The sequence below is a fragment of the Centropristis striata genome, chromosome 8 (genome assembly GCF_030273125.1).
Source record: "Centropristis striata isolate RG_2023a ecotype Rhode Island chromosome 8, C.striata_1.0, whole genome shotgun sequence".
Classification (NCBI taxonomy): domain Eukaryota; kingdom Metazoa; phylum Chordata; class Actinopteri; order Perciformes; family Serranidae; genus Centropristis; species Centropristis striata.
In genome coordinates, this window is record NC_081524.1 from 21,318,262 (window position 1) to 21,331,690 (window position 13,429).

The following is a 13,429-nucleotide window of genomic DNA, read 5'->3' on the forward strand; positions in this document are numbered from 1 at the left end:
TCGGCGGCTCCGCTGTCCCCCGTAGCTCGTACCAAGATCACCGGTAGCGGGGCTATTAGCGCCGCACCGGCGGTCCGGGCGGCTCGTTGCGCCGAGCCGGCGAGACCGCTGGTCACCGCCGGTGATCTCGCTACCAGCCAGGGGACAGCGGAGCCGCCGAGAGACCCGCAGCAGCTTGTTTATTGCCCATAAAATCAGTGGATGTGTGTGGCTGAATGACATGAGGGGGAATAAGATTGAAAATAAATAATCTTGCAGAAAGCGAGAACTGGAGAAGCAAAGCAGCAAGCAACACTCTCTCACAGACACACACCAACACTGCCGGTAGAATGTGAGAGAGCAGCCAGAATCAGAACATGCTGCAGAAAAATGTTGCAGAAGCACAACTGGGCATTTTAGTCTCAAAGTAGAGATGCTAGAGGGCTAAACATTCATTTCTGTCGCTCAACATACGTCATCTGGTATAACTGATACGATTGGCTAAGAGCTACCTACAGATGCTTTTGATAGACATTCTTAGCGCCCAATAAACGGCTCTGGAGGATCGTAAACCACGCCTCCTCTACGGAGAAGTTAATGGCTGGTTTCCAGACCAATCTAATTTGTGATTAGTCTAGTGTTAGCCAGGCTAGTTACTTCCTGTAAATTCATAGAGAATTTTCATAGGAAGTTAAGCTGGAGAATTTGGGAAATATTCTAAATCGGAAACTTTCCATGGGAATTAAAGGGAATTAAATAGATATTAACTGGAAATTGGGGTAATTTAAATGAACTATCATATCCAAACATCAATATAATAATATAATAATACCACAATTAAAAAACGTGACATGTCAACAGATTTATTTGTAAGTAGAACTTCATCAAGTTTTAATTTCTTTTATTGATGAATCAATTCTTTCATTGAACAACAAAAATCCCCAAAAAGTCCCATTCAAAATGTTGAATGAGAAGAGTCAACATTGTACCGGGCGCAGTAATGTGCAGTAATGTGCTGCCCACTGCTCCTTGCATGGTGTGTTCACTTGTGTGTAAAAAAAAGGATGGGTTAAATGCAGAGGTTGAATTTCCCCATTGTGGGATTAATAAAGTAATCTTCTTCTTCTTCTTCTTCTTCTTCTTCTAGAGAATTGAACATGTGATGGAGGAATGCACAGTGCATGTAGGGGGCGTGGCCTCAATACGTTTCCAACTTTGAAAATTCACGTAATTTTGCAACCCTAATATTAACTAATCAAATGTTGAGACAGGCTTAGATGGGAGTTTCAACTTCAACAAATTCAATTAACCCATTGAGGCCTGTAAAGCCTGTAAAACCTCTGGGTGATTTCAAAATAAGCCCATAAAATCTGAAGAAATTCAACAGAAGTGTCAACGCTTCTACTAAATAATAGATTTTTCAGCCTCTGTAGCAGATAGAAATGAAATTCAAAAAGTATTTGAGAGCTTATACAAATACTACAAATCAACGTATCCGCTTTCCAGGCTTCAATGGGTTAATGAGATGACACAAAACAAACACACATTCAAAATCACAGTCCAGCTGTGGTAAGATTAAAAATGCCAGCATCAACGGTTGAAAGAATCATACCGTACACTTTTAACCTGTGACATTATGTCCTTCTGACTTCAGAGCAGTTGTGGTTTTTTTACGGTGTAGAAGTGGTCTTGTAAGTCAAGTAGCCATTTTTAAATACTTACAAATAGTTAGAAAATAAATAACTATTGCTTCTTGTCTTAAATGTACATTTAAAACACATCAGCCATTTATTTTTCTTATTAGGGCCTCGGGGCAATCGCACCAAGCACTGGTCCCATACAGCAATAATTAGGGCCTCGGGGCAATCGCACTGAGCACTACTGTTATACTGTGGATTTCTTCTTATTAGGGCCTTGGGGCAATCGCACCGAGCACTGGTCCCATACAGCAATAGCTGTAGTATAACTACAGTATAACTACAGTATAACTACTGTTATACTGTGGATTTCTTCTTATTCCTCTTGCGGACGCAATTTCGTCCCGCTACAAATTATATATCAAAACGTGCGGTTTGATCGGGATCGGTGTGCTATTACTTTTCTCTACGGAATATGAATTTTTCGCGACGTAAGTCGCGAAAAACTGCCCAAAATTTTGCATTGAAATGAATGGGACGGCCGAAAGAAAATGAGCAAAAAAGAACATTAATTGAAGATTTTCAGACGTCTACTTCTCCGGCATAATTTCACCTAGAGACTCCATTTAAACTTTAAACAGTAGACACAAGTCTTGTGTATTGGTGTATTACTTTGCGTTTCGATAGGTCATATAGTTTTTTATCAATCCCTGTTCAATGACCATGATCATTTTTGGAGAAATTCTGAGATTATAATGGGTGTGTATTGCACGGAATGTTCGTGTCAGAGTGTGTGATGTCATCGCTCAGAGTGTAGAGGGAGAGGTAAAACTGTCAAAAAATAAATTTGAAAACTGCACTCCAGGCCGCAAATTCCACTCTACAGAAATAATTTATACATAGAAATGTAGGAAAATTTGTCTTCTCACTCACAATCCTCTGGTAAAGCTGTCAGAGTTATAATTTGGCCGTACGACGCAAAGATGGGCCACCAAAACCACCAACAGCCTCATTGGGTCCCATATTAAAAACGCAGGAAGATTTCGGAAAAAGTGAGATTTAACTGTTTTTTTAGATTGCTCTAACAAAGCTATTTTTTCATTTTTCTTAAAAAAAAAACATATGTAGAGGTTCAGGAAGAACTCAGGACGCTCAAAGTGAAGTCGGATCAATGATAGGTATTATGGTTTTGCCAAAAATGCTTTCTGTTCGAGGCCAGAAATTTCACTCTGCCCACCTCTGGCTGCTTTCACTCTGCCAGAAGATTCCACAGCTGTTAATTCCGTTGATTGCTCTGCTCTGATTGGTCGACCCCCCGCTTTGATGTTTTGATGTGATTACAGTTACAGATACACACGCACACACACACACACACACTGGTCATTTAATGTAATAACAGTTAAAGTTCCAAGCACGCACACACACACACTGGTCATTTAATGTAATAACAGTTAAAGATACACGCACGCACACACACACACACATATGCGCGCGTAAGCGCGCACACTCCTCCAGATACAAATGTTTCACACACACACATTTTGAGGTTAAAGGGCATAGGTTGCTGTATAAATAAATACTTGAAGAGGAATAGTATCATCACATTACTAGTATTAATTGTTTAAAATCTCTGAAGAATCTCATCATAGTGTACACACACCGGCAGTAGCCCCCGTGGCCCTTTCAAAATTTCCCCCAGAGGAAATTTTCTAGTTCCTCTTGCGGACGCAATTTCGTCCCGCTACTAGTCCTACAACTTAAAGAGTTGCAGGACAAATTGTATATCAAAACGTGCGGTTTGATCGGGATCGGTGTGCTATTACTTTTCTCTACAGAATACGAATTTTTCGCGACGCAAGTCGCGAAAAACTGCTCAAAATTTTGCATTGAAATGAATGGGACGGCCGACTCCATTTAAACTTTAAACAGTAGACACAAGTCTTGTGTATCGGTGTATTAATCCACGTTTCGATAGGTCATATAGTTTTTTATCAATCCCTGTTCAATGACCATGATCATTTTTGGAGAAATTCTGAGGTTATAATGGGTGTGTATTGCACGGAATGTTCGTGTCAGAGTGTGTGATGTCATCGCTCAGAGTGTAGAGGGAGAGGTAAAACTGTCAAAAAATGTATTTTAAAACTGCGCTCCAGGCCGCAAATTTCACTCTACAGAAATAATTTATACATAGAAACGTAGGAAAATTTGTCTTCTCACTCACAATCCTCTGGTAAAGCTGTCAGAGTTATAGTTTGGGCGTACGACGCACAGATGCGGCACCAACACCACCAACAGCCTCATTGGGTCCCATATTAAAAACGCAGGGAGATATTTGAAAAAGGGATATGGAAACGTTTTTTTAGATCGCTCTAACAAAGCTATTTTTTCATTTTTCTGAAATAAAAACATATGTAGACGTTCAGAAAGAACTCAGGACGCTCAAAGTGAAGTCGAATCAATGATAGGTATTATGGTTTTGCCAAAAATGCTTTCTGTTCGAGGCCAGAAATTCCAGTCCACCTCTGGCTGCTGTCACTCTTTCGGAACTTTAACAGGTGGTGTCAGTTAATTCAGTTGATTGCTTTGATCTGATTGCCTTTGATCTTTGATGTGATTACAGTTACAGATACACACACACACACACACACATGCGCGTAAGTGCACACACTCCTCACACATGCATACACCTGCTTCAAACACGCACACACAGGTAACTTTGTGATTTTAATTACACACATAGGTAACTTTATGCGATTTTCGCTACACACACACACACACACACACACACACACACACACAAATGCGCGCGTATGCGCGCACACTCCTCCACATACATGTTTCTCTCTCTCTCTCTCTCACACACACACACACACTTTGAGGTTAAAGGGCATAGTTTTAAATCTCTGAAGAATCTCATCATAGTGTACACACACCGGCAGTAGCCCCCGTGGCCCTTTCAAAATTTCCCCAGAGGAAATTTTCTAGTTAACATTACTCTCTTCAGTATTATTTTTGCCCAGCACACAGCAGCTGTTCAGCTTTTTTATAAAAAAACAAACAAAAAAAAAGGTCAGAGACTTTTTTTTAATCATTAGTGATGATGTTTAATACAGACTTTATTTCAGCAAAGATGATATACAATGCAGCAGCAGCAGTGGCACTACAATCACACGTTCAGTGGTAAAGAGTCAGCATTAGGAATGGAAACAGGTAGTAGGCCGAAATCACAAATGACAATATTAATACAGGGATCATCAAAAACCCAGTTTACTTGACTGATGTCTGTCTAAGACAGGGGCTTGAATTAGTGGCTGGAGGACCAGAACTGACCAGCCAAAGGGTCTAATACAACCCACTGGGGGTTGGGGGGATAGGAGATGTTGTTATTTAGGTTACTATGCAGTTGTTTTTCTGGTGAGATGAAATTACATTTTACACACATTTTTATTGGTTATTAGTCATAAGAACAATCAGATTGTAGCTGAATCTGTTATTTTGGTTAATTACATGTGGCAGCATTGGTTAAGTTCTTGCAATTGAAGTAACATTTTAAAGCAAATCAAGTGCAGAGCCATCAACCTCCGTCTTGCACAGGGTCAGGTGCTCCGGTCTTCCAGGGATAACGACGGCACCGCAGTGACCATCCATCCTGTCGAAACGCTGGAATTAAATGGCAGGTTCTGCAGTGATCAAAAGAAGCAGAAATCACCTGATTAACTCAGCAAAAGTTAGCCGAAAAAATGTATTTACACCACAGCCATGAGTCTAATTTGACTTTAATGAATGTCTTCAGTGTCTTGTTATTTCTTTTATATATTTTGACAAATTACCATTGGTTTCGCTGGGTTTCTCACTGGCTAGGTACCCGTAAACCTCAACTTCACAGAGTGTTAGCCATCTTTTTGCACCAGGTAGAGACACAGTCACGTAACGTCCCTCCACAGGTGTGAAGGTCAGAGTGAATGACTGCCCTGAAGGGATTACAGAAATGGTGCCAACCCTGAAAGAGAGACAGAAAAAGAGAAATGAGCTCATCTGTGATGTTAAGTATCTAGTGGGGGGTTGTCAGTGATGCAGACTGTCGTGTCAGGCTTAAAGTAACTGAGCTGACTGGACTGAGGTCTAAGGTAAATCGTAGTTATGGATATGAAACAGTAGATATGAAAATAAACAGTTACATTTCTCTGCAATTAATAAAGGTAAAACTTTCTTTTTCATGTATATAGTGGTGCATCACAATAAATTAGAATATGATAGAAAAGTTTCCTGTAGTTCAAGTCAAATAGCCCCAACCAAGTATTGAGTCATGTAGATGGACATACTTTTCATTGTCCAGCATTTCCATATTAAACATACTATTTAAAATTGGTCTTTTGTAATATTCACATTTTTTTGACACACTGAATTTTAGTCTTCATTAAATGTAAGCCATAATCATTATAATTAGAAGAAATGAAATGATTGAAGACAAGGAATGTTTCATTCTGTGTGTGATCTGTATTATGTGTTATTTCCACTTTTTGAATTTAATTACTGACATAAATAAACTTTTCTATGATATTCTAATTCATTGAGATGCACCTGTATCATAATATATTTATGAATGTTAACATGCACTCACACTGTGTTTGAAGTGCCATGTCCTTCTAAGGAGTTGCCAATGTGAACCTGTGCTCCGTTGATCCTTTCTGCACAGCAGTCTCCTCTGTTGGTGACGGTGACGGAGGAGATGATGTATTTGTCCAGCAGGTCCACTCTCCACCAAGGGTTGCTCTCTTCATCAGTGTGGGTGCACGATCCAGCCGAGAATCTGGAGTCACGGTTTCCATCGATAGCACTGTAGGCACCTCCAAATGGATGATCATAACGATCTGATTGGGTCGCTTTTCCACGCAGGGCGACATTTTCTGTGAATGAAAGTTTAATTAACACGTAAAAGATAGAATGGAAGATGGATTGTTAAAGGTGGAGTCAGGGATTCTGGAGAAAGTGAAAACTTCATCCATGCTGAGATCTGAGAAGTATTCAGATCCCTAAAGTTAGTAAACATAGTAAAAAAAAAAAAGTCCTGGATTTAAAATCTTACTTAAGTTAAAGTACAGACATATCAGCATTAAAATGTACTTAAAGTATCAAAATGAAAAGTACTCGTTATGCAGAATGGTCCCACTAAGATTGTTTTATATATTCCAAATATATTATTGGATTATTATTATTACAATTGATGCATTTATGAAAGCAGCATCTTACTAGAGGTTGGGCTAATTTTAAATTCATCATATACTGTTATATGGTTTAATTACATCGTACATCAACATGTTTTCCCATGTTAAATCTTGACCTGAAAAGTATCTCAAGTTGACATTAAAATATCTTGTTTTTTCTCCTTTTTTCCTGTAAGATAAAAGCGTCTGCTGAATGACTAAATGTAAATGTAAATTAAAATGTATTGGAGTAAAAAAAACAAGGATCTCTCACTGTCACGTTGAAATCGTGCTTACCATAGGGGGAAGCTGCACATGTCTCCAGGAGGAGCAGCAGAAGGAAAACACTGAGTTTCATTGTTCTGGTTGAGACAGATAAAAGCAATTAATAATCCACGTCTTAAAATATCTAAACTTCTTAATCATTACTGTTGAAAATGTATCACATCAGAACAGTACGGTGATTTTGCACCAATATGACTGTGCAGAGGTACTTAAACAGATAACTTTATAAAAGAATATTATACTTTACATATACAATGCATCACACAGTCAACCGCTTACAATAATTAACACTGAAAAAATAAAGCATAAAACAAATAAAATGTGTTCAGTATCTGTCAATTACTAACCATTTATATTGAGATAAATAAAAATACGATAAATAGCGAACACCATTTCTAATTCACCCAAAGCCTCATTTTCTGCAGTGTATGTTCTGTAAAAAAAATATTTCATATCGCTGCATATTGGAAAATATATACGGTGACACTGATACATACTTATATGTCTACAATAGGCCGATATGAAATAGCAAATACATAGTATTCAGTAAATTTATATAACTGATAATATTAGGATTAAGGTTTAACATGGTGTGGTTGTTATTAGCTTCCTGATGTCTACATGCGGTGTAAAATATTTTGTAATAATTACCTGGAGACACCGTCAATCTGATGAGACAAAAAGTTTCCAAACCCCTAAAAGCTAGACTGTTCCTGTGCTCTTTATAAGCCTTTTGACTGAACCTTATCAACCAATCCTCAGAAATCACATCATATTCATCATCAACACTTATGCAATCCTGTTCTTCTTGTTTACTCGTGTGCCACCATATTTCACTTCCCTACTCATGAATTACATTTCACAATTACACGCCAAGACAGATTACACAATACACACCAATTTATCACAAATAATAAATTGACTCTTACCTAAATCGGATACATATCTGATGTTTTTTCAAAGCGACCTCAGTCTTTATGGTCCTGCAGTGTGAATGTAGCCTATTGTTGGTATGTAACTGCAACTCCAATTAATTAAAAAAAAAAGTTGGGACATTGTATAAAATGTAAATATAAACAAAATGCATCAAGTTCACAGTGTATGTTTAAAAAAATAACATAAAAAATCCTTTATTTGTACAGTTTTAATGTCAAAAAGGATTAGAAAATCAGTTTTATTTGCTTTTTACACATCGTTCTACTCATTTTAAGACATTCTAAACTTCTATTTGATGCTACTTTGTTCTTCTACTGAACCACACCTCAGTACATTTGTCCAAAATTTAAAATCACTTTGCAGTAATGTTTTTTTATGCACTGTTTATAATATTCCAAATATATGATACATATAACAATATTACACTCTCAAAGGAGCCACTCTGCCCAACAAGTAGTTTTACTTTTGATACTGGTTGTACACTACAGTTTTACAGAAAAAGTGAGACAACCAAAGTGTTGTAAGCAGAGTGGTACTGTTGCTTTAATTCAGTAAATATCTGAATACTTCTTCCACCGCTGCTTAGTTGTGTCACAAAGCCTCTACGACCCTGGTCTCACAGGAATCCGTGAAATAGCCACAGATTCGCTTAACTCAAAATCCGTGGAATAGCCACGGAATCACTCAAAGTTCCGTGAAACTGACACAGATTTCGTTACAATGCAAGTTAATGACAGTCATATCCTGTGGCTATACCGTGGATATTTTTTCCTATTGGTTTGTGTCCAAGTCTCGTGACTTTTTGACTTAGTTTCTGCAAAAAAATGGATTTTGATTACATTTCTTGCGAGAAGTCTTATTTTCTAAATATTCACTCAGTGAATGTTCATAATCACTTTGTTTGTTGGAATAGCCACGGGATATGACTGTCATTAACTTGCATTGTAGCCAAATCAGTGTCAGTTTCACGGAAATTTGAGTGATTCAGTGGCTATTCCATGGATTTTGAGTTAAGCGAATCCGTGGCTATTTCACGGATTTCTGTGAGACCATGTTACCTCTGCAGACTATGGCTTTATTAAAATGGACCAATACAGGAGGAGGATTGGCTGAACATGCACTTGATTAACGTGCACACTGTGTGTAACTTAGAGTTATAACCATGACTTCAATTCAGACAAGAAGAGATTTTTCAGCAGTCTGATGCTTAATGTGTGATTAAGGTCTTCTGCAGTGTGCTCCTTAATCAATGTGAGGGGAAATAATCTCTGACCTTAGCACATGGACAGTTACCAAACATCCCAACAACACAGGAAACAAATGAAAAAAACAGTGTCCAGCAATGCTGAAAATGCTTAGTTGCAGATTTTTTTATTTTGCACGACGTGCACTTTCCCTGAAACTTTTGCCATCATCACTTCAATATCTCACTGTTTCAACATTTCAGATGCTCTGCTACTTCTCTGTTTTTCTCTCTGAAAACGCACTGTGAACCATTTGACTTGTATCTCTAACTATGAATGTTTACGTGTTATGGCATCTAATATATGATTCAGGGCAAACGCTTCTATCTTTAAGTACATAACCCGAAATTTTACTTGAGTAAAAGTTTAAATGTATGAGCAGCAAATCAGACAAAAGGTACCCACATTAAAAAAACACTCCAGAATAATATATATTGGATAATTGGATGATCGTCATTGATGCATTAAATTGACATAAATAAGACATTTTCTTTAGTTTTAGTCATGCAATCTGCTTCAGCAAATGACTAGTTTAAAAGTAGCTAGTAGTGGGGCGTCCCGGTGGCTCACACTGGTAGAGCGCTTACCATGTAGGCTGAGTCCTTCCTGCGGCGGAGCCGGGTTCGAATCTGGCCTGTGCTCCCTTTGCCGCATGTCTTCCCCTCTATCACCCCCTTTCACTCTATCACTATCAATAAAGCAAAAAAAAAAATGCCAAAAGTAGCTAGTAGTTACTGAGAACACATGAATGGATTTCTGATAAGCTTCTAATTTTGAGGAGCATTTCTTTGTCAAATGTAGTTTCAGGACTTTCATGCTTTCAGCTTTACAAAATAGTTTCTGGTCAGCTCTACGGCACAGAGGAAGAAGATATAGAGTTGTGGAGGGAGGTTATTTCACTGCGGCTTTACCTCATTTAAATATGCTTCAACCTGAGCTCCACTTACACTATATGGACAAAAGTATTTGGCCACACCTGTTAATTACCAAATTCAGTTGTTTCAATCAGACCCCTTGCCACAGGTGTGTAAAGTCAAGCACCTAGCCATGCAGTCTCCATTTGCAAACATTTGTGATGCAAAATAGGTCGTTCTGAAGAGCTCAGTGACTTCAAGCGTGGTACTGTGATAGGATGCCACCTCTGCAATAAGACGGTTTGGGAAATTTCATCCCTGCTGGATATTCTACGGTCAACTGTAGGTGATTTTATTAGAAAGCGGAAGTGTTTAGGAAAAAAAGCATCTCAACCATGAAGCAGAATAATTGAGCGAGAGAGAGACGGGAGTTCCGGGAGGGCACAGCAGCAGGTGATGATGCGCCACCATTGGCCAGTTGTGATGGTGAGTGGACAAGGAGAGGAGCATTCCCATCATGGGGCCAAACCAGATCCACGGTAATGAGACCAGCATCAGTGTGGAAGAACTTGACTGACCCGCACAGAGACCTGACCTCAACCCCATCGAACACCTTTGGGATGAACTGGAATGGAGATTGAGTGCCAGCCCATCCCGTCCAACATCAATGCCTAACTTCATAAATGCTCTACAGAACGAATGGGCACAAATTCCCACAGAAACACATCTTGTGGAAAGCCTTCCAAGAAGAGTTGAAACTGATATAGGTACAAAAGGGGTATCAACGTCATATTAAAGTTTATGTATTTGAATACAATGTCATTACAATCCCTGTTGGTATAATGATCAGTCATCTGAATACTTTTGTCCATATAGTGTATGTGGGTCTCACGGTAAAATGTGTTAAGATGGTTATCAAAGTTATTCATAATTATCATAAATAATAACTATTTTTTTGTAAAATCATATTACTTGATTTACTCTAAGTATGCTCAAAATCAATTTGAAAAAAACACACAATATATATTCTTAACAGACTATTTACACTGTGTGTGTGTGTGTGTGTGTGTGGGTGTGTGTGTGTGTGTGTGTGTGTGTGTGTGTGAGAGAGAGAGAGAGAGAGAGAGAGGGTATATCACAACAATAATACTTAATTACACATAATGATATAATCATGGATTATATTTAAGAGAATGCACGTATCCTTTCTTATTTTACCCAGTCCATGAGGAGGATTGGAAGAAAAGCAATTTTAATTTCTTTTATTCATGAATCATTTATTTCATTGAACAACAAAAATCCCCAAAAAGTCCCATTCAAAATGTTGAATGAGAAGAGTCAACATGTTAATGAATAAGCATGTGATGGAGCAATGCACTGTGCATGTAGGGGGCGCGGCCTAAGTAGGGGCATGGCCTCAGCAGCCCTGCACTAAGCAGTGTGCTGTGTGCATGTTATTGAGGAATAGCAGATATTCAAGTGTGCTTGCAGAAATCTGATTGTTTAGGTCAAGATTATGCTAAAATATATTTCCCCCAACTATATTTAAGTTCCCTGTTAAGGGCCAACCTTTAATTCTGTAAATTCCTGCTTTATTCTAGCCTGGGTATACCCAGACTGCCTTGCGCGCTCAAATTTAATTTCGAACCTCCAGGCGGTTTGGAAACCACGGCAGTTTCTTAGCCCTGTTTTAGGGATCCAATCACAGAGCGGGGAGGGACGGTGAGACGATGACGCGTACTACTCGGCACTTGGAAGCTTGTAGTTTTCCGGATCCAACATGGCTGCTGCAGACCCGAAACTCTCTTTAGCTGTAGATGGTGTTTTAAATAGTTTAGAGCGAAAGTTGAAAGGTGAAAGGTCTCTCGGCGGCTCCGCTGTCCCCCGGCTCGTACCGAGATCACCGGTAGCGGGGCTATTAGCGCCGCACCGGCGGTCCGGGCGGCTCGTTGCGCCGAGCCGGCGAGACCGCTGGTCACCGCCGGTGATCTCGCTACCAGCCGGGGGACAGCGGAGCCGCCGAGAGACCCGCAGCAGCTTGTTTATTGCCCATAAAATCAGTGGATGTGTGTGGCTGAATGACATGAGGGGGAATAAGGTTAAAAATAAATAATCTTGCAGAAAGCGAGAACTGGAGAAGCAAAGCAGCAAACAACACTCTCTCACAGACACACACACAACAACCATCCATTTCTGTTGCTCTACTACGTCATCTGGTATAACTGATCTGATTGGCTAAGAGCTACCTACAGACGCTTTTGATAGACATTCTAAGCGCCCAATAAACGGCTCCGGAGGATCGTAAACCACACCTCCTCTACGGAGAAAAGCATTATAGGTGTCCAGACCAAATCTCAAATGCGATTTGGTCTGGTGTTAGCCAGGCTAGCTTTATTCCTGTTTATTCCAATAAATTCCCATTAATTTTCATGTTAAGTTTCAAACTTTGAAAATTAATGTAATTTTGCAACCCTTATAGAGTTTCAACTTCAACAAATTCAATTAATGAGATGACACAAAACAAACACACATTTAAAATCACAGTCCAGCTGTGGTAAGATTAAAAATGCCGGCATGAACGGTTGAAAGAATCATAACGTACACTTTTAACCTATGACATTATGTCCTTCGGACTTCAGAGCAGTTGTGGTTTTATGGTGTAGAAGTGGTCTTGTAAGTCAAGTAGCCATTTCTTAATACTTACAAATAGTTTATTCTTCTCGCAGGCAGTGTGTTCAAGATGTGTTCTATAAAATGTGTCTATTTTGTGTATATTTTAAAAAATAAATAACCATCGCTTTTTTGTCTTAAATGTATGTTTAAAACAGATCAGCCAGTTATTTTCCTTATTTTGAGTGCTTGCTTGCAAAAGCACACTAATTGTTATTCCGTGGGCTTATTCTTATTCTTCCGTTTCTTCCGTGGTGTTTTTTCGTTCGACAACTCCTCCCAGAGTTTTGGTCGCACATACACAAAAAAGGTATCAAATTGACCGGCTCGCCCATGACAAGTGTGCTATGACTTTTCTAAGGGTTTCAACAAACGGTTTTCAAATTATTGGGCAAAAACACGTCAAAAAAATCCCCCGAATGTAACCCTATGGAGAGTCTAGAGTGATGAGGGAGAGGAAGAATTGTCAAAAAATAAATTTGAAAACTGCCCCGCAAATTCCACTCTACAGAAATAATTCATACATAGAAACGTAGGAAAATTTGTCTTCTCACTCACAATCCTCTGGTAAAGCTGTCAGAGTTATAGTTTGGGCGTAGGACGCAGAGATGCGCCACCAA

General features: G+C 39.1%; 1 protein-coding gene across 1 annotated transcript; it reads right to left on the reverse strand.

The window, feature by feature from the left end:
* Positions 1 to 4,694: 4,694 nt before the first annotated feature.
* Positions 4,695 to 7,843, reverse strand: LOC131976206 (fucolectin-like). Its single transcript, XM_059339128.1, has 5 exons — positions 7,757 to 7,843; positions 7,118 to 7,182; positions 6,238 to 6,523; positions 5,447 to 5,616; positions 4,695 to 5,296 (listed from the first exon to the last, which is right to left on the reverse strand). Exons 2-5 carry the CDS (start codon positions 7,176 to 7,178, stop codon positions 5,283 to 5,285), a joined length of 531 nt encoding a protein of 176 aa, XP_059195111.1. The 5' UTR covers positions 7,179 to 7,182; positions 7,757 to 7,843; the 3' UTR covers positions 4,695 to 5,282.
* Between the last annotated feature and the right edge of the window lie 5,586 nt (positions 7,844 to 13,429).